The sequence below is a fragment of the Ceratotherium simum genome, chromosome 24, assembly GCF_057802395.1.
Source record: "Ceratotherium simum simum isolate JZ-2026a chromosome 24, ASM5780239v1, whole genome shotgun sequence".
Lineage (NCBI taxonomy): Eukaryota > Metazoa > Chordata > Mammalia > Perissodactyla > Rhinocerotidae > Ceratotherium > Ceratotherium simum.
In genome coordinates, this window is record NC_141923.1 from 3,741,311 (window position 1) to 3,764,590 (window position 23,280).

At 43.3% G+C, this 23,280-nt stretch overlaps 1 protein-coding gene across 3 annotated transcripts in view; it reads left to right on the forward strand.

Moving 5' to 3' along the window:
- Window positions 1-23,280, forward strand: part of CDC42BPB (CDC42 binding protein kinase beta) — a 117,641-nt gene that overhangs the window by 65,142 nt on the left and 29,219 nt on the right. For all 3 annotated transcript variants that reach the window (XR_015556052.1, XM_087447898.1, XM_004434279.3), the window contains exons 6-18: window positions 4,401-4,494; window positions 6,550-6,750; window positions 8,648-8,896; window positions 10,555-10,634; window positions 12,828-12,994; window positions 13,077-13,196; window positions 14,092-14,225; window positions 15,774-16,016; window positions 17,849-17,959; window positions 19,462-19,706; window positions 19,786-19,891; window positions 20,544-20,668; window positions 21,130-21,235. Coding sequence is in view for 2 of the 3 variants with exons in the window: in XM_087447898.1 (XP_087304024.1) it covers window positions 4,401-4,494; window positions 6,550-6,750; window positions 8,648-8,896; window positions 10,555-10,634; window positions 12,828-12,994; window positions 13,077-13,196; window positions 14,092-14,225; window positions 15,774-16,016; window positions 17,849-17,959; window positions 19,462-19,706; window positions 19,786-19,891; window positions 20,544-20,668; window positions 21,130-21,235 (1,981 nt within the window). In the remaining variant the exon portion in view is untranslated. The remainder of the gene's footprint in view (window positions 1-4,400; window positions 4,495-6,549; window positions 6,751-8,647; window positions 8,897-10,554; window positions 10,635-12,827; window positions 12,995-13,076; window positions 13,197-14,091; window positions 14,226-15,773; window positions 16,017-17,848; window positions 17,960-19,461; window positions 19,707-19,785; window positions 19,892-20,543; window positions 20,669-21,129; window positions 21,236-23,280) is intronic.

Here is a 23,280-nt window from a genome sequence, read left to right on the forward strand (position 1 = left end):
TGCTTTGCCCATGCTACTACCGAAAACAAACCTACTGAAAAGAGGTTCCCCTTTGCAGTGCTATGTTATTCTTTTTTTTTTTTTTTTTTTTTTTTTTAAAGATTTTATTTATTTATTTTTTCCCCCAAAGCCCCAGTAGATAGTTGTATGTCATAGCTGCACATCCTTCTAGTTGCTGTATGTGGGACTCGGCCTCAGGATGGACGGAGAAGTGGTGCCTCGGTGCGCGCCCGGGATCCGAACCCGGGCCACCAGCATCGGAGCGCGCGCACTTAACCACCAAGCCACGGGGCCGGCCTGTTATGTTATTCATTGGAGGTATAGTTGGGTTCGTTGGTTTCAGTCAGCTTTCCATTTTAGGCTCCCCTGCCCATGTTTGTTGATTTAGTTTCCTTTTTTGAGTATTTAGAACATTAGCATGTTGCAGTAAAACCACAACTGTACAAAGTTATACTCAGATAAATGTCACTTCCCTGCTTATCCCATCTACTTCGTGCCCACCCCTTAACCAGGTCTTGTCCTCGTTTATCATTTGTGTGGGTGCGAAAGATAAACACATATTTTTTTTATTGCTCCTTTTCTTAAACAAAAGGTAGCTTGCTAAATATGCACTTTTGAATTTTGTTTTTTTCACTGAATAGTATATTCTAGACATCATTCCATCTTTTTTACATTTGCACAGTACTCCCTATATATAGGTACCATAGTTTACTCAATCATTCTCCGGTGACTGGACATTTAGGTAGCTTCTAGTATTTCACAGTTATAAATAATACAGTAATGAAGAACCTTGTACATATGTATTTTTGTATTGTTGGTGTGTCTTGAGGGTAAATTCCTAGAAGTGGATTAATAGAGAAATAGAATACATATTAGATACATATTAGCATATTATTAAATACATGTTAGATTTATTAGATGCTGCTGGTTTCTCTCCATAGGGATTACACCTTTTCATATTCACACCAGCAGTGTATGCAAGTCCCTGTTTCCTGCAGCCTTGCCAATGTAGTGTATTTTTAAATCTCTGAATTTTTGTCGTCTGATGGATCAGAGATGGTGTGTAGTTGTAGTTTTCCTTTTTGCCATTCTGTGAAGTTGGACATCATTTATATAGTTTCCCTTGTGTACCTATGTGAATTATTTCATGTCATTTGCCCATTTCTCTATAGGACTTTTGGCTTTTTTCCTTAAATTGTTAAAGAGATATTTGCCCTTTATCTGTAATATATATTGCAAATATTTTTTCCCAATTTGCCATTTGTTTTTTTGACTTTGCTTGTTGTAGTTTTTTGCCATGCAGATTTTTTTATTTTATGTATAAAATTTATTGGTCTTGTCTTTTATTACATCTGGATTTTGAGTCATAGATAGAAATCTTTTTTTTTTTGTACCCCTAGAGAAAAAGGAAACCCATGTTTTCTTCTAATAGTTTCATTTTTTCATTCGTATGGTTTCGTTTTTTACATATGGATCTCTGATCCATTTGGAGTTTATTCTTATATATATAAAGTACAGGGAATGGATCTGATTTTATCTTTAAAATTTATCTTTAAAAGGCTCTCCAGTTGTCCCAACACTAACTTGTTTATTTAATAATCTTTGCCCCATTGATTTGGGATAATATCTTTATCATATACTTAATTTCTTTATGTAGTTGGTCTGTTTATGGACATTCTGTTCTGTCTATTCTGTTGTCTTTCTGTCTCTCCATGCATTAGGATCATGCTGCTTTGGTTATGGAGGCTTCAATCATGTAGGGCTTGTCCTCTCGTCATACCTCTTTCTCTTCAGTGTTTTTCTAGCTATTCTTATCTGTTAGTTCCATATGAACTTCAGTATCAACTTGTCTGGCTCCAAAAAACAAGACATTGAAATTTTTCTTTAATTTGATGGGCCCTTCAGTCTGTAGATTCAGGTGTTTTTGTGTGTGTGTGTGTGAAGAAGATTCACTCTGAGCTGACATCTGTTGTCAATCTTTCTCTTTTTGTTTGAGGAAGATTAGCCGTGAGTTGACATCCGTGCCAGTCTTCCTCTAGTTTGTATGTGGGTCACCGCCACAGCATGGCTTGACAAGTGGTCTAGGTCTGTGCCTAAGATCCGAACCCGTGAACCCAGGCCGCCAAAGTGGAGCACGCCAGATTTAATCACTTCGTCACAGGGCTGGCTCCTGAGGTCTTTTTTTATTTTTATTTATTTGTTTTTTTTGAGGAAGATCGGCCCTGAGCTAACATCTGCCAATCCTCCTCTTTTTGCTGAGGAAGACTGGCCGTGGGCTAACATCCATGCCCGTCTTCCTCCACTTTATATGGGACACTGCCACAGCATGGCATGCCAAGCAGTGCATCGGTACGCGCCCGGGATCCGAACCAGTGAACCCCGGGCCGCCGCAGCGGAGCGCACACACTCAACCACTTGCGCCACCAGGCCGGCCCCCTCAGGTCTTTTTTTATATCTGGAAAGTTCTCTTGGATTATAGTTTCAGATATTAGTTATGTTTTATTCGTTTGATTTCTTCAGGGCCTCCAATTATGTGTATGTTGGGCCTTCTTTGGCTGTCTTCCATTTCAGTCTCCAACTACTTTCCCTCTGACCCTTTTTGCTTCTTTCTTTGTCTCATTTTATTCTTTGAGAACTTTTCCTCCCTTTCTTCAATGCTTTTCATTAGATATTTTTTTGAATTTATTTTCCTTTGGGCATCTTGTAATTTAGTCTTCATTTCTGATAAGATTTTGTCTCTTTCTTCTGTTTCTTCCCTTAGTTAAATCAACTCTCTTTTCATTTCTTCCTGTTTTTGTCTAGTTCTGTTCTTAGTTTTTGTTTTTCTGCCTCATTGAGGGATTGTTTTGTTTTGTTTTCTCTTTTATGTTCTTGAGTGGTTATTTAAGGATATTTATTTCAGTTTGGAGTGCTTTGCTAAAGTTTTATTTTGCTTTGTGGATCTTTTTTTGAGTAAGAATTGTCGTCTTTTGCTCACATTCATTTGTGAGACTCATCCCTCTTGTCAAGAGTACTTGGTACTCTGTTTGTCTTCATTGAGGTATAGCGTTCTGTCTCATGAGGATAGTCCAGTTTGTTTATCCATTCTCCTTCAGGTGGACATTAGATGGATTCCACTTTTAGGCTATTATGAGATGTGCTGCTGGGAACATTCTTGTACTCCTCTTGGTGAACATCTTTTTTTGCTTTTAAATTTTGTATTCCCTTACGTGCTGTCCAGTCAAATAAACTTATTCTGCCAGGAAGGAAGGCTAGTGCTTTAAAGTCCACCCCCACTGCCCCCCACTCCCCACCCAGTGCTGGCAAGTACCCACAACAGTAGGTAGGACCATGGGTTTAGTGAGACAGACTCGAGTTTACCTTCCTGCTCTCCACTTGCTCCTGTATGACTGGACAGATTACAGGTATACCTTGAAGATATTGTTGGTTCAATCCCAGACCACTGCAATAAAGTGATTATCACAATAAAGTGAATCACACGAATATTTTGCTTTCCCAGTGCATATAAAAGTTATGTTTATACTATACCGTAGTCTGTTAAGTGTGCAATAGCACTGTGTCTAAAAAAACAATGTACATACCTTATTAAAAAGTACTTTATTGCTAAAAAATGCTAACCATCATCTGAGACTTGAGCGAGTCGTAATCTTTTTTGCTGGTGGAGGGTCTTGTAAAAAGCTCAGTATCTGCAATGCGCGATAAAGTGAAGCACGATAAAATGAGGTGTGCCTGTACTCAATTCTTAAGCCTTCGTGTCTTTATCTATAAAATACAGTTTGGGGGGGTACGTGGTGGTTTGTTAGCCTGTAGTGGTCTTGCCCCAGCTCTTTGCCTGACTCGCTTACTCATCAAGTCTCTGCTCAAGGGTCTCTTCCTCAGTGGTAATGGCCACCTGACTCCCTCCATGCATCACAGTCTCTCCCTTTACCTCATTTTATATTTCTTCATATTTATTCACAGCACTTGCCTCGTGGATTGTGCTCTGTGATACTGAGATCACATGCATATTCGTGCATTGCATGTTCGTTTTCTGACACCTCAGCTAGTGTGAAGCTTCAGGAAGACAGGTGCCGTGTCATCTGGTTACTGTTGTAGGCCTGGGGTTGAGAGAGGAGATGCTCAGGAAACATTGGTTAGCTGAGTGGTAGGAATCATAGTGGTGTCTCACTGGGTTAATCGAGGATTAACTGATGCACTGGAATGAGTGGTGATGGTAGTGATTGCTGCTGCCATACGCTGCTAGATCATCATGGGGAGACATTTTTCCTAGATTGTTACAGCTGTCATGAAATGATATTAGCATTTCCTTAGCTGATCTACTACTAGTTAAGGACTTTGACCTGCCTAATGTGTTGGAAATGCATGGAAATGGTTAACTTATGTATTTATTTTACTAACAGAGACATTAAGCCTGACAATGTCCTTTTGGACGTGAATGGTCATATCCGCCTGGCTGACTTTGGATCTTGTTTGAAGATGAATGATGATGGAACTGTAGGTATTTTTGTGGGAGATTTTCCATTTGGTTTTGGGTTTTGCTTACAATGAGAAGGGGCTTAAATTTTCAATTTGAGATACAATTAAGAAACCAGTATGTTAACGTGGATTAAGAACTGACTCCATTTAGGAAAAAGTTGAAATTTTCTGTTTAAGTTTAAAGCATCTCTATTGCTTTTTCTGTTTACAAAAGTAATACATATACCTTCTAAAATGGGGAGTTGTCAGGTTTCCTCAACTGGTTTCCCTAGGCAGCTAAAAGCATGCCACCACTGCAGTGAAAGAAAGGCAGCTCTTGGCTCCTTTCTTAAAATGCCCTGTCTGGGCTGGTCAAGTGGACAGGCCTTAACTGTGTAATCGTACATCCTCATTTCTGTCTGGGGGCAGATAACTTCCTGTCAGTCAGGGGTTTTCTCTCTGTGAGTGTTGTAGATCTGGAAACTGGGGTCCTTGATACTCAGTGTTCCAAGGGCCAACTGACACTCCCACTGCAGAGCAGGGGGACACCCCTGGACTGGCCATCACTGGGAGACCCGGGCTTGGGCCTTGGTCAGACCAGCATCATGGCTGAGTTGCCTCAAGTGGGGCTCCCCTAAATCGCTCACAGTCCAGTTCAGGAGATACTTCCAGCGAGCTGCTTTCACTGCATTAGGGGATTGTCTACATTCCCTCCTGTGGCCACTGTTGTGCTTTTTAGTCTTAGGTGTTTGAGAGTCTTTTCTTCTTTAAAGCCTAGACTTATCATCAAGTCTAACATAAACTACTTCTCCAGAGGAGAGCAATGTCTTCCTTTCATACTAGCAAGTTTTCAAGCAGCAGTAAAAGAGCCCATAAAACTGCTATCAGTTGACCATGTTTTAAAAGGAGTGAAGCAATTTACTCGCTTTCTTTCCACCAAGACAGGCTCTCTTATTTCTAAAAGTCTTGACCACATATTGATTCATTGATCGGTGCTGTCCTCAAATCCAGTCTCCTAATGACGAGAACGATAGCCTCAGTCTGAACTAGACCATTGGTTACCATCCTTACCTGCACATCACTCCCATCATCTGTGGACACTCACCCTGTGTTACCACCTAACACACCAGTCTTCCCACTGTCCACTACACAGCTCCTGCAGCTAGGCGTCTCAAGGTACAGAGGAGTGACTCTGGTCACATAACGGAGGCAGAACTCCCTGCTGATTCATTCATACTGCCTCCAGGGTGCTGCTTTCTACCCCATGGCTCTCCTCACATGTGACCCGACAGAGAGTCTGGCCTTTCCCCAGACAGGCCTTCTTGGTAGTTGTCTCCATGTCCTGCCTGACCCGCAGTCTCGTAGACTCATGCTGTCCGTGTGCTCCGAGACTGATCTGATTTCTCAGCTTACGCAGTCCCCCTGGCTTTCTCTGTGATGATTGCTGCCTGATTGCAGCTTTCCGTAAAGGTGTCGCTATGTTGAGTCCCGTTCCTGCTAATGTCAGTAGCTGAGGAACTGTCCTTTCCCTTTTAGGGGCCTTAGCCTCCCTGTTCTCTGTGTAGGGAATGCCTGAGCACCCAGCTAGTGCCTGGACCTACTCCCAGATGCTCCCGTTTGGGAGACCGAAGGGTAGGCTGTGGGTGAGCAGCCTTAGCATCCCCTGGGAGCATCTTAGAATCTCTGTTTCACAAGAACCCAGGTGGTCTCTATGCACATGCAAGTCTGAGAAGGTCTGGCCTGCACACAGATGGTCCCTAGACCACAGTTTGAGCAGTGACAGAGAATGTGGGAAATGGCACCCCCCGAGGAATTGTGATGCCATTTAGGGGCTGTGGTGGGCATTTGGGCATCGAGAGACCAGGTATCTAAGAGAGTCTCATGCATTCTGGAGACTGCCCAATGTTTAGTGCTGCAAGAGAACATTTACTTGCATTGAATTTTTGAATTACTAAGTTTTTAAATCATGATCATGTACCAGTTTTATTCCACGATGATTTCATTATCTGTTGTCCCTATTTTAGAGAAAGTAGTTAGAAATTTGAAATTAGAGATGTTCTAGGGTTTCCCTTCAGTATCGCCCTCTCCCCTAAGGTTCAATCCTCTGTGGCCGTGGGCACCCCTGACTACATCTCACCGGAGATCCTGCAGGCGATGGAGGACGGCATGGGCAAGTACGGCCCTGAGTGTGACTGGTGGTCTCTGGGCGTCTGCATGTACGAAATGCTGTATGGAGAAACACCATTTTATGCAGAATCACTTGTGGAGACCTATGGAAAGATCATGAACCATGAAGTAAGACATTGCATTTCCATGCCCTGTTTTGTTCTAGTACCAAGGCACAGGCCTGGAGGCAGAGGGAGCAGTCTAGAGGAGGGAGGGCAGCTTGGAAGCTGTTCGAGTTGTTCCGGAAGACATGATGGGGTTGGAGCAGGCTGGTGGCAGCCAGATGGAAGTCGAGAGATTCGGGAGAGGTCTAGGAGGTAGAATTGGCGCAGGTTGCTGACAGTAGAAGGGGGCATGAAGGGCAGGAAAGCTTCAAGAGTGATCCCATTTTCTGGTGGAGGGTGATGGTATTCACTGGTCAGAGTCCCTGCAGGAGAAGTGGGCTTCGGTAGAAAGACGCAGACAGCTGTGGTGGCCATGGTGAGTGTGAGTTGCCTTGGGACGGCCATGGGCAGGACCAGCTGGGCAGTTTGACCTGTGGGTCTGGATTCATCAGTTAGAAGCCAACTCTGAGTCTCAAATCTGTTTTCCCAGAAGTCAGTTCCTGTAAACAGATCACACATCTCAGCATAGAGGCATTGTTAATCCTTTCTTGATCCTGTTTCTTTTCCTCCTGTTTTTTCCTTTTTACTTCAATATTGCCTTCCTCTGTCTTTCCTTTGTTTTCTTTTTATTATTTCCTCTTCTATCTAATGTTGTTGTCATCTGTTTCTTTTCCTATGCTCTGTAGGCAAATATGTCTTTCTAACGCCACTTTCACCCTCTTTGCCAGTATATGCTTATATCTTTCTTTCCCCACCTGCTCTGTCACTCATACACACACCCCGGAAATGCTCCCCCTCGCGTGCTCATCTGTCCCCCAACAATTGCTGTGTAGGGAGCAGATTAACACTAAAGTGGTAAATGGTCTTCCACTTAACTCCAAGTCAAAACAGGTTATGCTTTTAAAAAACACTTTTCCCAAAATAGAAGTAAATTTTTACATTTATGAATTATTATATACTTAGCATAAAAACTTCACACAGTGTAAAAGTGCATACAGTAGATGGTGAAAATCACCCATCCACTGCTTAGCAACAGACACGGTTAAGGTAACAAGTGGGACTTGTGAACGCTAAGAGCTGGCTGTTACTGAGTGCTTGCCGCCTGTGGGGCCCTGGTCCAGTGCTCTGGTTCATTTGTTTATTTACCCCCGTGAAGTAGTGCCATTGTTGTCCCTTGTCATAGACCATAAAGATGAGGCCCAGACAGCAGTGGTGGCTTGGCATTCAGGCCCACTCAGCCATGTTTTGTGTGTGGCCTTGTGGACTGAAGCCGGGGGGTGGGGTGAGGGGTGGGGCTGGGGGGCTGTATTTAAATAAATGGCATAATATCACATATAACCAAGTTTTCTGTGGGTATATTTTGTCATGTTTCTGTTCAGTGCACAGAGATGGACCTTTCTGTGTGTGTGTGTGCCATATTGTTTTTTAACAAGTCTCTTTGATGGTCGTTTAGGTAATTTGCAGTTTTCTTGGTTAGAATATAATGCTATCATGAACATGTTATGTTTTCTCTTTATGACTTATTTCTCTAGAATAAGTTTTTAGACGTGGAATTGCCATAGGTGTTGGCAAAATGTTTTCTGAAAAGGCTGTGCCAGTTTCTGATCTCACCCACAACATATTGTCAGCGTTCTTTGCCAGTGTGATAGGTGAAAATTTATCATTGTTTTAATTTACATGCAATGTGGTAACAAGTCTGCCATGAATAAAACCGGCAAGACTAATGGTTTCCTTGTTTGCCGTTCTGGAACTCAGTTTCCTTAGCTTTGGTTTGCATTTAGTTTCCATGAAATAGAAAATGGCTGTTGCTTTGGAGCTGTTGTTTCTACTTTGTTTCCTGTGATGTCTGTCCACCTTAGACTTTTCTGAGTAAGTTTTCATCATGTGTCCACTGATTGCCTGCCCCTCCCGCCTCTACCCAGGAACGATTTCAGTTCCCTTCCCATGTCACGGATGTATCTGAAGAAGCAAAAGACCTCATTCAGAGACTGATCTGCAGCAGAGAGCGCCGGCTAGGGCAGAATGGAATAGAGGACTTCAAAAAGCATGCGTTCTTTGAAGGTCTAAATTGGGAAAATATACGAAACCTAGAAGCACCTTACATTCCTGATGTGAGCAGTCCTTCTGACACATCCAACTTCGATGTGGATGACGATGTGCTAAGAAATATTGTAAGTGTAACAACTGTTTTATTCTCAGTATTGTGTCACAGTAGGCCTGAATATTCTCAGTGTTATGTTGAAGGTGTTGCTTATCAAGATAATAAATCTTATAACTGTACTAATTTTTGAAAAATTTGGCAATTGTCTCAAGAAAATGTACCTTTGATTCCAGTCTTCGGCTTGGTCCTTAATGTCCCTTTTTTAAAATGATGGGTTACTCAATTTGAGTAAAATTGAGTTCAGTAGCTGTTTTGTTTTGAAATTCATCAGAAATACTTTTGCTTTTATTTTCATGGCACTTTGTACCTTTTCAAAGCAGTGTCCCGCATTATCATATTAGAGCTTCACCACAGCCCTGTTGCCACTTCTGAATGTAAAGACCCAGCCAGGAGCCCAGCCTGTGGCCCCAGAGGTGGCATATAGGCCTCTCAGTTTCTGATCCTTCTCACTATGTCCCTGCACATGAGAACACGTTCAGTCTTCCTACCATCACGTTTTCAATGTCTGCGTGTCTGTTTCTTTATGCAGCAGGCGTTAGGGAGTGACAGTGATGATGTGCAGATTTTGAGTCTTTCTGCTGACATTTGAGATCATGGATTTTCCAAGTCGGTCCTGGCTTTGGGACCCTCTGGTGTCTAACTTGGTCTGATGGGGCTTCTGACACACTAGTCAGTGTACCTTTGGCCCCAGAGAGTTTTGCTCATATGTTGTAAAACTATTTTGGTCTCATCAAACCCACCTTTTTTAGTCCATACATGTGTCTTGATTTGAGGATAGAGAAACTGAGGTTTAACCAAGTAAAAGAAAAATCTTGATTACTCCTTAATTTAGAGAATTTCTCTTACTGAAATAAGAGCTGAACTTTAGACCACGTTGAGAAAAGTATTATCGTTGTTGAAAGGATTATCCGTAGACTCCAAAGAAATTATTTTCACAGTGAAATTTCCCAGATAAATTATAACTTTAGTTTTATTTTTAATAAAGAAGAATCCTTAAACTGAAAAATAGAGTTGTAATAAACTTATCTAAAATAGTCTGCCTTTGGGTTCCAAACCTCCTTTCTGCCTCTGGCCTAAGTTTCAGGCCAAGAAATTGAGAGCGCCTCGCCTCTGCCCCATGTCCTCCAAGGGGCTGCACCTTTGTCGCCACTGCTCGTCTCTGCTCAAGGTCTGTTGATCAGTGGATGCTCTGGCTTTAAAAAGTTTTAAAATCATGGGGCCAGCCCCGTGGCTTAGTGGTTAAGTGCGTGCGCTCCGCTGCTGGCGGCCCGGGTTCAGATCCCGGGCGCGCACCGACGCACCGCTTCTCCGGCCATGCTGAGGCCGCGTCCCACATACAGCAACTGGAAGGATGTACAGCTATGACATACAACTATCTACTTTGGGGCTTTGGGGGAAAAAGAAATAAAACTATAAAAAAAAAAAAAAAAAAGTTTTAAAATCACTAACCTGATCTAAGCTTTTTGGCCTGTGCCTTTATAATCATCAAAAGCGGTGTATTTATCCTCTTAACTGCATTGTACATTGGGCAGAGCCAGGAATGAGAAGTAAATCTGCCAATATTAAGCTCCCATGCAGATGACATCATGGAATCAACGTTCTTTCCTCCTTTTTTTTTCCGTTTGTTTGAGCATGAATTTCATTTATGTTGTATGTGTTCTTATGCAGGAAATATTACCTCCTGGTTCTCATACGGGCTTTTCTGGATTACATTTGCCATTCATCGGTTTTACGTTCACAACGGAAAGGTATGTCTAGATTCATCATTCCCCAGGCGGAGCCTTCCCTTGAGGTCGATGAACAGTCTGAGGGTGTACTTCTGTGTGAGCCTCAGAGTGCTGGGAGGGCCATGCTCAAGGCAGCTGTAGATGGGTTTGTCCTTTAAAAATAAAAGTGCACACTTTTGATTGTTGCCTGGGATGATGTAGAGCAGGGTCAGCAGACTTTTTTTTCCATAAAGGGCCTGATAGTAAATAATTTAGGCTTTGTGGTCTCTTATATATTATTTTTTTTCTTTCTTAACAACGGTTTGAAAATGTAAAAACTGGGGCCAGCCCAGTGGCATAGTGGTTAGGTTCATGCACTCTGCTTTGGTGGCCTGGGGTTCATAGATTCAGATCCTGCGCATGGACCTACATACTGCTCATCAAGCCATGCTGTGACGGCGTCCCACATATAAAATAGAGGAAGATTGGCACTGGTGTTAGCTCAGGGACAATCTTCCTCAAGCAAAAAGAGGATGATTGGCAACAGATGTTAGCTCAGGGCCAATCCTCCTCACCAAAAAAAAAAAAAAAAAAAAAAAAATCGTAAAAACCATTCTTAGCTCATGGGAGGTACAAAAACACTTTGGGGTATTTGGCCACAGGCTGTAGTTTGCTGACTCCTGACCTGTAGGCCATCAGTGTTGGCAAGATTTGTTCTGATAGAACATCAGTGGCCACAGTCAGCAGCACCACTTTCCAGTCGTGCTCAGCTAAGAGCCGTCTTTCATTAGGGCAATCTGCTTGCTTTTGTAGGGATTTTAGCCACAGCTCTGTAGCTTCCTTTGGTGGGGCTGGAAGTACAGTCCCTGACATAATGAAAAATGTGAAGAGCCAAGAGCATAAGCCCCACATGTGACTCCAGCCCCCAAGAGTGTTTGTATCTGTTGGCCTCTGTCTCCAATGGACCTCTTGCGAAGCCATGTCGCCTAAGGTTTTCTGCCTTGCTTTTAAAAGGAAACTGGGCCAAGAGGAGAGGGGTTAGGAAGAAAGGAGGGTAAAATAAAACAAATGAAACTGCCACGGTGCCTGAAGGAAGGTCACAAAATTCAATTCATGGCATCTTCTAGCAGCTGGAACCTGAATTGATATAAATTCCTTCGGAGGGGTTTCCTTCTGCTCGAGCTTGTAGAAACTGTCTTTTGGTGTGAGGTGCCAGGGTTAAACAGCACTGAAACCAAAGTGATGGCTGATGCCATCTGGCCCCCAGAAAGCGTTTCAGGATGTGATGGACATATTGATTGATTAATCCCTTGTGCAGAGGCTTTTGACCTTTCTGGTGCATTCCAGCTCACTAGGTGCTTGTCGAATCTGTGGGTCCTAGGCCCACCTGCCGAGCCTCTGGTTTGGCAGGTTGGGCCCGGGAATCTCCTCCTGGAACACACCCTGGCAGTGCTGGCACAGCATTTCAGAAACACTGGCCAGCCCTTCTGTAAATGTGTGTGTGCTAGGTGCCTTTACTGCACTCAGTAGGACTCAGAAACGTTTCCCTGACATCATTGTCACGTTAAAAGCAAGAGGAACTAAATAACTTGTGAAACAGTCCAAGCATTAGCTTCTAAATGAGAGAACCATCTTTGGCTCTAATCTGTGTGGGTGGTGAGTGCTTACACACAGGGGTGTTGTTGAGTCAGCTGGTCATTGGTGAGTAGCTTAGCTATGCTGTTGAGAGTGCTGGAATTGAAGAGACCTTACAGGTTGTTTAGTCTGTGGGGAAGATGAGCCCCAGAGGGTTGAAGGAACTATCCCCAGTTAGTGGCAGAACCAGGAAGCCCTCGACGGCCCATGCTGTTCTGGCCGCACCATGCTGTCCAGTGAAGCCTCTCCCTGCAGCCCAGCAAGGCTCCGCAAGCCCAGCTCCTTGCACAAAATACCTTCTCTTTTTGTGTTTCCAGTAAGTAAGCGATGATTTAGAAATTACATTTCCCCTCCTTTGCAGAGGCGTTTTCTTTGACTAGCTCTGAGGGCATGTTCTTCTCAGTTGCCCTTTGTCATCCAATCATTGCAGTAAGGAAGACTCTTGTCTAATTTTGGCTCTATAAACAATAAAGTCTTTTTCCGGGTATTTTTGTTTGCCAATTTAAAAAGACTTATCTTTTACCCCAGGAAGTTTTTAAATGCTAATGAAATCACTATAAATTCTCAGTAGATCACAAAACCCTGTTGCTTTACTTGCAGCTGTTTTTCTGATCGAGGCTCTCTGAAGAGCATAATGCAGTCTAATACATTAACCAAAGACGAGGGTGTGCAGCGGGATTTAGAGAACAGCTTACAGGTTGAAGCTTATGAGAGGAGGATACGGAGACTGGAGCAAGAGAAACTGGAGCTGAGCAGAAAGCTGCAAGGTGAGTGGCAGAGTTACTCTGCAGCCTTGGACTGCTTGCTGTTGCCATGGGCCTGCACTCACGCCGTGTCTACCATCCCTAGAGTCCACCCAGACTGTACAGTCCCTCCATGGCTCGACTCGGGCCCTGGGCAGCTCAGCCCGAGATAAAGAAATCAAAAAGCTGAATGAAGAAATCGAACGTTTAAAGAATAAAATAGCAGGTAAGTGTTTTAAAGTATAGCTGCTTAGTCTCTATTCTTGGGCATTAATCTCTGCAAAGAAAATTTTCCTTTTCTTTTCATAAGGCAGAAAAGCAGAAAAAAAGCTAAAGCTTTAGCAAACCTATTTAGAGTTCTGGTATTTTGTCAGTTTATTTAAAATTACTTTTCCAACTGTGTTAGCTATAATAACATAATTTTATAGTTACAGCTAGAATCAATTCCTAATATTTTATCCATAAACTCAGAATACTTTGCATTTCTCTCTTAATTCTCCTCTTTGTAGCTCTGAGAGAGAATTGCCATAACTTCTTTCTTTCTAAAGCTTCCATCAGTGGCTATGTCTGCTTTTCAGAATTTTAGGTGCTTGGGTCTGTTGTCACCGTCTATCTTTTGTGTTCCTAGGTTATCAAAGCTTCCTGAAGACTCAAATCACTTTGTCTTAACCTTTAACCTGACACATGGGTTGGCTCTGTAGTTGACTGTCGTCTTGAAATGAAACCTGAGTCAGTCACCTTCTCTCCATTTTCTATCTGGAATCCTATCATCCTGATCCCGAAAAAGCCTTCATTGAGTTGATTATTCACTAAAATCGTATTGCACCCTTTGGTTACACTGTGCTAGCTTACACAGGTTAGCACAGACTGAGACAGACGGGTGCGTGCTGCCCGGGGGCTCACAGTCCCGGGAGAGAGCTATTAAACAGATCATCAGAATCAAGTCTAGTAGAGTCTGTTCACGTATGCAGGTGGCTGTGCATATGACACTTGTGTGTGTGTGAGAAAGTCAAAAAAGCCTCTCGATAAAGCTTTAGGAATTATTAAATAATTCACTTCAGTAAGTCAGATAACAAAGTTTCACATATAAGGGAACATGATTTATTTTCTCTTTTACTCAGATTCAAATAGGCTTGAGCGACAACTTGAGGACACTGTGACACTTCGCCAGGAGCACGAGGATTCCACGCATCGGCTGAAAGGCCTAGAAAAGCAGTACCGCATGGTGCGACAGGAGAAGGAGGACTTTCACAAGGTAGTCAGGGGCTTGAGTTTGTGTGAGGAAAGTTTAAATGATTTGCATAGTTGTGTACGGTTGAATGCCTGCAGAGGTTTGAGGACCTCCTCTGGGACTGTTGTCTGTGCTGCCTGCAGCTCAGAAGGAGCAAAACTGGCTCCAGGGTCCTGCTGTGCCCAGTTACTGCGCAGCCTCCCAAGGCAGCCAGCAGAGCTCGGGCTCCCGGTCACAGGTGCGGGGTGGGTGTGGCTGCGGCCAGCACACACTTTACAGCTATTGTCTTCAGTCTCCACCACAACACTGCTGAGTAAATGCTGTCTCCCCTGTGTGAGAGTAAGGACATGGTGACTCAGAAGACTCGAGGGGTTTCCCTACGTCTCAGCTTCCACAGTAAGTGACCCAGCTAGATTCACATGCTTGGATCTGGCGCCAGAGTCCTCGCCCTTGCCGTTCAACCAGGCTGCCCCAGCAGCAGCCTCTGTCCTACTTCTTTCAGAAGTGACCTCTTAGCTACGACAGGGCACTCAGAAGAGACTGTTTGTCAAAACTGGGGTTATTTCCCCCGTAACTCCTTTATAGATTTGATTTTCAGTAACATACATCAAACTGTGCTCAGACAACAGTATATTCATACCACAGTTAGGATCCTGTTTTCGAAAATACATTCATTTATACACTTAAGTCGTTGAACCTGTAGTTTGTGATCTGTTCTCTAAAATGAGTGGGATTTCAAAGCCAGGTTGATTGTTGAGTTCACTGTGGTATCATACCACTTGCAGTGTGTCATGTAGAAGTGCAGTGTAGAACGGAAAGCACCCCATTGCTCTGATGTAATCATAGAAACTCACCCTGAGCCAGACCCAGAGGGGCCTGGTGGAGAGGCTTGTCTCCCCATGGTGGGAGCTGCCATGCCAGCCTTCTCAGATCCTGTTACTGCCAGCCACAGCCCAACAGGTGCCACAGTGACTGAGCAACCTGATTGTTGAGAGATCGACTGCAGGGAGGTGAGGTGGTCAGTGCATTATGGTGAGGCTGGGTTGTCAGTGCACCCAGAGGGACACCCAGCATCCATTCCTCAGACTCGAGCTAAGGGTTACCTATCCGTTGATTATTTTTATACAATTTTTTACTTTGATTGAAATCTTAAGCATTTTCATATATAATGTGTTCTTTTCTGATCTTGCTGTGGTTAAGTAGCTAGAATGGTGACCGAATTCATTCTTCATCCACCTTTCTGATTGTGTGAATGACAGAGGAGAGGTCGAAATTTCTGAGCTAAACTTTCCTCTGTGAGCAAGCTGCTCCATGTGGTGGGAGGGTCTTTCCTGGAGTGGCATTGGTGCTCAGCACCTGAGCTCAGGTAGACTTCTTCCAGGCTGCATATGTGGCTGTGCTGTGGCATAGCAAAGGGCCTTTTCCAAGAAGGTGAATTCTTGGATCTGTGGCTGTGGTCTGTAACCAGCATTTGCTATCACTTTTAACTCCTTAATACAGTGGAAGACTGAGCTTCCAGCTTTCCAGATCTTTGTTGCGCAAACGTGAAACATCTGAATTTTTTTTGTTCAGCAATTGGTTGAAGCTTCAGAGCGACTGAAATCCCAGGCCAGAGAACTCAAAGATGCCCACCAGCAGCGCAAGCTGGCCCTGCAGGAGTTCTCGGAGCTCAACGAGCGCATGGCAGAACTCCGCTCCCAGAAGCAGAAGGTTTCCCGGCAACTACGGGACAAAGAGGAGGAAATGGAGGTGGCCATGCAGAAAATCGACTCCATGCGGCAGGAGATCCGCAAATCTGAGAAGTTCAGGAAAGAGGTAGCTTTTTAGATGTTTCAGGGATTGTATTGATTGGACTTGTATGATCTTAATAAAACATGTCTGAAAACTTGGGTTGTATTACATAAATTATCTTAAAATGGATCTTAAATTTTATGTGAAGCCAAATAAGTTGATCTGCCAAGCATTTATTTTGTAGTTCTCAGCCCTCAATATCTATTTGTGAAATTATTAAAAGAGGTTCCTGTAGTACTGGTTTTTTAAAGTTCCCTTTTAAAGCAAACAGAGGGTATTCTCGCACAACAAATATGACAAAAATACTTGGTGATGTGATGCAGTGTGGCTGGAGTAACATGAGCACCTGTGGCACAGAGGCGGCTGGAAGGGGAGGAGGACACCTCCCTGCCGCGCAGGCCTCCCGCCAGCTGCCCCGGATCAGCATCTCTGAGACCCCGAGTTCAGGACTCCTCTACATGGTTAGACGTTACTGAGGCCCCCAAGGAGCTCTTGTTTGTGTGGGTTATAGTTCTTCGTGTTTACCATGTTAGAAATTAAAACTGATAATTTTTTTCAATATAATAGCAAACCCATTACATGTTAACGTAAATAACATTTTTTATGAAAAGTAAGTATTTTTAAAAAATTAGTGAGAAGAGTGGCATTTTTAACATTTTTGTACTTTTATATGTGACTTAATGGAAAACACCCAGTTCTCATATCTGTTTCTGCATTCAGCCTGTTGTGATGCGCTGTTTCAGATAAAGTATATGAACAAAACCCAGCTCCTACAGATAGGTGGTTAGAAAAGGAAGGCCCTTGCAGACCCGCTAAAGGGTCTCAGGACTCCACTCTGAGAAATGCTGCCCCAGGTATTCCGAATGTTCTACTATTAACAGGCGACATATTTTAAGCAACCCTCAATTTAAAATTCTTTAAAAATTTACTTGGTAAACTATGCAGAAGGCCCAGAAGTACATGCCCTTGCTCCTTTCACATTCAAGGCTCTTTGTCATTTGGCCTCAAAATGCCTATTTGTTTTTTTCTTAGACATTTTATTGTGCAACCCAAATACATTCGTAGTTGTAGCCACCTATAACTCAAGTTAGTGAAACCTCTGATTAAGCATTTCCATTCCACCTCTGGATGAAATGATAGATTTTTGGGATTGGCTTTAAAAGAATTTGAGAGTAGGCCTATAGATGGAGCAAGCTGGGCCCGAGTTGCTAACTATTGACGCTGGATCATGGTACATTGGCTTTGTTATACCTCTCTCTACTTTTGTGTATGTGTGAAATTTTCGATTTAAAAAACGAATCCGGGGGGCCGGCCTGGTGGCGCAAGCGGTTAAGTGCATGCACGCTCAGCTGCGGCGGCCCGGGGTTCGTCGGTTCGGATCCCAGGCACGCACCGACGCACCACTTGTCAAGCCATGCTGTGGCGGTGTCCCATATAAAGTAGAGGAAGATGGGCGTGGATGTTAGCCCAGGGCCAGTCTTCCTCAGCAAAAAGAGGAGGATTGGCAGATGTTAGCTCAGGGCTGATCTTCCTCACAAAAAAAAAAAAAAAGAAGAATCCATGTTCTGTACGTATCAGAAGTACTTGTTTTCATAAACCAGTATCCTTTCTTGAAATTTAATCTCAAATTATCAATTTAAATTAGATTTTAAACTTGTTTTATTACTAATCAGCCCTTCCAGTTAAGCCCTGAAGTGTATTTCTCAGCCTTTAACTTGTGATAAAATCTGATGAAGAGTGAAGAATTACAAAGATCTTTCAAGATTTTATCTGCTTAGAGTTCCTTTTGGGTAAAGATCTAGCTGACAGTGGGGCTTGCTTTTTGTTAATAAAAGGCAATATTCTCCCTTTTGTAGCTGGAAGCTCAGCTCGAGGATGCTGTTGCTGAGGCCTCCAAGGAGCGCAAACTTCGCGAGCACAGCGAGAACTTCTCCAAGCAAATAGAAAGTGAGCTTGAGGCCCTCAAGGTAGTGCCTGGTTAGGGTCTTTATTCTTACTAAGGGAACAGACTATTCTCCTTACTAACTCTGTTGTGGCGGGAGTCGTCTTGAATCGTGTGCTGCTCAGGGCGAACTTCACACAAGGCAGGTCCAGTCGAGAAACGGACGGGGAGGGAGTAGAACATGAACTTGCCTTCGTGATAGCTTTTCACTTTAAAAACCAAGTTAATTCATTTCTTTCCTTGTATAAAAGCTTCATGCAGTTTGTAGTAAGCCCTAGTAGACTAACACCTAATATCTCTGTATCCCGGGTTTCTAGATTCTGTAGAGTCCATTTCTGGAAAAGTTCCTTAAAGCCCATTTCTTGCTGCTGACGGTGGAATAGACAGGCTGGTCGTCTGTGGCCAGAGGGTGGCAAGGCTACACCAGAGGGAGCAGAACAGCGAGGGGAGGGGGCTGTAGTGGCAAGAACAAGGGCGAAGAGGCAGTCTGGCTCCTTGTTAGCCTAGTGCGACTTCAGATAAGGGGCTCCACTTTCTGAGCCTCGGTTTTCTTATCTGTGAAATGGAGGCAATGGGTCTCCTCTCTTCCTCACACCTGGCCCATCAGTGAATCCTCACCTTTCCCCCAGCATCTGCCCCCGAGGGGTCTGTTTCTCTCCATCCTCTTCATCCTCCGCCGGCAACACTGTTTGCCTGGACTCCTGCTCCCCTGTGACTTAGTCTCCTGTCCCTCTCTTCGCCCTCTACAGTCTGCTCTCCACACAGAGGCCAGAGCGAGCTTGTTAAACTGAAATCACAGCTCATCACGTCCTTAGTTAGTGCCCTCCCGCAGCTCTCGAATAACCCGAACTCCTTACACGACAGCGCCTCTGCTGGCACTTCCCCGACTTGCCTCACTCCAGCCACCCTGACATCCTCCTGTCCTTCAAGTTCAGCCCCTTCTCACCTCAATGCCTTTGCCCTTCCTGTTCCTCCCATGCTGAAGCTCTAACCTGACATCTCCCTTCATTTGTCACGGCCTCATGCTGCCTCCCTAACCATCCCCTTTTTGTCTTTCCCCTTTCTTTATCACGTTACCTGTGTTATTGTCTTGTCGCTCATTTGCTGGTTTGTTATCAGTCTTTCCCCCTCTGCCCCGTGAGAGCAGAGACCTCAGTGTAACTCTATTACCAAAAGGGTGCCTGACAAATAGTCAGCCCTCAAGAGAATACTGTTGTATTGAGTGAATGAACTACACAAGGAGACCTTGAAAACCATTCAGGTCAGAGCATGAGGCAGAGCCTCTGGGGTCCCAAGCAGATCTGGGCACATCCCTTTTACAAGGCAGGTACTCTCACTCCCTAAAATCTGCCTTGCAGTTGTTAGAAGGACCACATGACTGAGGCCAGCTATGTCACTTAGTACAGTGTCTCTTGTTGGGAGGGCAAAGGAAGCAGCGTTTACGAGTATCTGCATGTGGTAGGGATGACACATGACACTCGAGGGAGGGTACAGAGATTTGTCATTTGTTTTAACCTTTATCTTCAGATGAAGCAAGGAGGCCGGGGCCCAGGTGCCACCTTGGAACATCAGCAGGAGATTTCCAAAATAAAATCTGAGCTTGAGAAGAAAGTCTTGTTTTATGAAGAGGAATTGGTCAGACGTGAGGCCTCCCATGTGCTGGAAGTGAAAAATGTGAAAAAGGAGGTGCACGATTCTGAAAGCCACCAGCTGGCCCTGCAGAAAGAAATCTTAATGTTAAAAGATAAATTAGAGAAGTCAAAACGAGAACGGTAAGTGTCACGAGCCCTCACTGCAGGACCCTTGCCAAGTTAGGACCTTCTCAAACGTCTATCTCCTTTACCCTCTCAGGCGTAATGAAATGGAGGAGGCAGTGGGTACCATAAAAGATAAATACGAACGAGAAAGGACAATGCTGTTCGAGGAAAACAAGAAATTAACTGCTGAAAATGAAAGGGTAATTTAAAATATCTGAGTTATCACTTTGGGAAAGCTGTAATTTTTTTCATTCTTGAGTCTTGGAAGTTTAGTATTTTAAATAGTTTAATCTTTAAATGAAGTAATATGTTTGGTCTTTTAAGTTGGATGTTTTCATTTGGTTAAAAGGTGCTAATTAGGGCCGGCTCTGTGGCTTAGCGGTTAAGTGCGCGCGCTCTGATGCTGGCGGCCTGGGTTCGGATCCCGGGCGCGCCCCAAGGCACCACTTCTCCGTCCAGCGCGAGGCCGAGTCCCACGTACAGCAACTGGAAGGATGTGAACCTATGACATACAACTATCTGCTGGGGCTTTGGGGGGAAAAAAATGAATAAATAAAATCTTTAAAAAAAAAAATAAAATAAAATAAAATAAAAAAAAAAAAAAAAAAAAAAAAGGTGCTAATTACCTGAAACCGCTAGCTCTTACCGCTTTTATGTTCAGATTTGTATTGAAATGTGGCTTAAGTTAGATACAATCAAAAAGTTCATATCAGAAACTTAGTTTGGAAAAATCTCATAACGATTAAAGAAAACTTTCAAAATCTTCAAAAGAACTTGTAGTTTTAGTAACACTAACGTCATATTTAAAGGATGCCAAATAATGAGTTGTGTGGTACAATTGTTTAATTTCAGCTTTGTTCCTTTGTGGATAAACTCACAGCTCAAAATAGACAACTGGAGGATGAACTGCAGGATCTGGCAGCCAAGAAGGAGTCAGTTGCCCACTGGGAAGCTCAGATTGCAGAAATCATTCAGTGGTATGTGCACGGCAAGCCGGTGCACCTCTGTGAGACTGCCCCATGCTGTCTTCTCCAGCTCCCACCTCTGCCTATCTAATTCTGTCTTTTACACCTCAAGCTGTTTCTCTAAGGTCTAGGTGCAGATCTCACCACTGTTTCCCCTGAATCGCTAATGTCTGGGGGCAGCAGTTGTGTCCACTGATCATCACATTGGGCTAAAGGTGGAGAAACCACTCCACCAAGTCACTGAAGGTGTAGGTCAGGCTGTGGATGTCCCCGAGTGTTCTGGGTCAAGTGGAGGCAGAGCTTCCGAAAAGCACATGGCAAAGGACCGGGAGACCAAGAGAGTGGGCTGGGACTGGCCCTCTGCTAATAAAGGCGTTTGTTTTTCACGGGTGACTGGTGTTTTGGCTGATGAGCAGGAAACAATCGTCGTCTTTGGCTTCTCTCACTCACAGAATGTCTGCTCCCTCCTCTAGGGTCAGCGACGAGAAAGATGCCCGGGGTTACCTTCAAGCTCTTGCTTCTAAGATGACTGAAGAGCTCGAGGCTTTGAGGAGTTCCAGTCTGGGATCAAGAACACTGGTAGGTTTTGTTCTAAAACCTGGATTTTTGTTCCTGTGGAATTCATTAATGGCTTTATTGTAATATGAATGCAGCAGGTAAGTATCATGCAGGTAATTCCAGTGATGGGACTTTTTTACGACCAGTAAAAGTTAACCCAGTTTGAGGAGCTTCAACATTTTGTCAGCTATTGGGAGAGCACAGATTCTTTTGATAACATTCATTCATTTAGCAAATAATTATTGAGTACCAGGCTCTGCAGAGAAATCTTAAATTAGTAGGACTAGATTCTACCCTCAAGGAGATTTGTTTTATTAGTATGATCATCCTTCCATCCATCTAGTCAGTGGTCTGTTTTTGAGCACACAGAGTGTGGCGACCTCGGGGCTGAGTGGAGCATCATCTCCACCGAGTGCTTGTTCCTGGGCGGCAGCCACACACGCGCTTCCTGTCTCCTCCATTGTTCTGGGTCCAGTTTACCATTTAAAAAAAATATATATGTAAGCTATTTTGTGATAATATATAGAAGTAAGAATAAAGTCATAGTGAAACAACTTTATTAGAATTAAAGCTAGAACTTAAACTTAGTAAAGGCAAATTTTTATTCCATGTTTTCCTGGTTTGAAGGTATATGTACCCAAAAGGGGCAGCACCTTCAGATGTAGTTAACTGCTCACCCCCTGTTACACAACAACCCGGAGCACATCCGTCTTGTAAATACTGACTCTTGTAAATACTGATGCTGGCTTCAGATCCGTCTTCCCTAGGTTCGAGTTTATCGTTACCTCTCCTTCTACTTGCGCCTCCATCATCAAAACAATACTTTTGAAAACATTGCTCATAATTTTATTGAAGAAAAGAATACAGCCATGTTCTTTGCTCCATAATTAGAAAACATTTCATTTTTAGATTTTAGATTTATAAACAGCAATTAAAATGATCCATACAATTATTTTCTTCCAATCATGTTTACATATACACTGACACTTACGAACCGCATTAAGTGAATTTTGTGCACCAAACCTCATAAAAGATGAGAGAATACTGTATGGGTTCTTTTAGCAAAATGGGATGGTTGACATTCTTGTTGCAAGATACTGTGTGAACAGTTCTTCCTGTTGAAGGACTAACTGGATGAGAATATATTTCCTTTTTGTCCTTAGAAGCGTATTGTTCATTTATTGATTCTTGAGAAAATTCATCTAGGACGTGGTCATCTGAAGACTCATTGAGATTTCTCTCATTTGATCAATGTCACCATCATCATTAGATAAAGCACTGCTCTCTGTCCCCCACACCCACTTCTGATTGTCTGTGAATTGTGAAACAGCTCCCTCAGTCAGTTTTCTTCTCTTTACTGTTACGGATGAAAACGAAAAATTCTCAGTTGTCTTCAATGAAAGCTTAAAACAAAAGTCTGGCTAGATATCATCTCCATATTTCTTTTATACTTCTTGAAAGTTGATGAAATACACTGGGCAACTCAGTAAGAAAACGGAATAATGCTGTAATCAAGCTGGTTTATTTTGCCAGCACTTCCTCCTTCTAGGTCATTCCATCATTCTTCCTTTTTCTTATTATTTTAGTTAGGTAGGAATAGTTGATGAGTAATGACATAATTCCTAGGATGATGAAATAGCAAAATGTTTCAAGATATAGGAAAAATAAGGTAACTATGATCCCATAATATATCTAAAGTTTGTAAAAGAGTCTAGTGGAACCATATAGAAATTACGCTATAGGGTCAGTTTTATTCTTTTAAAAAATAATAAAAGTAAATTTTAGTCTTTAGAAGACCTCTGAAAAAGAATAAAAGTCATAAAATATCAAAACTAAAATTGAGTGGCTGGCACGGTGGCGTAGCGGTTAAGTACGTGCGCTCCACTTTGGTGGCCCAGGGTTCGCAGATTCAGATCCGGGGCACGGACCAATGCACTGCTTGTCAAGCCATGCTGTGGTGGCGTCCCATATAAAGTAGAGGAAGATGGGCACAGATGTTAGCCCAGGGCCGGTCTTCCTCAGCAAAAAAAAAAAGAGGAGGATTGGCAACAGATGTTAGCTCAGGG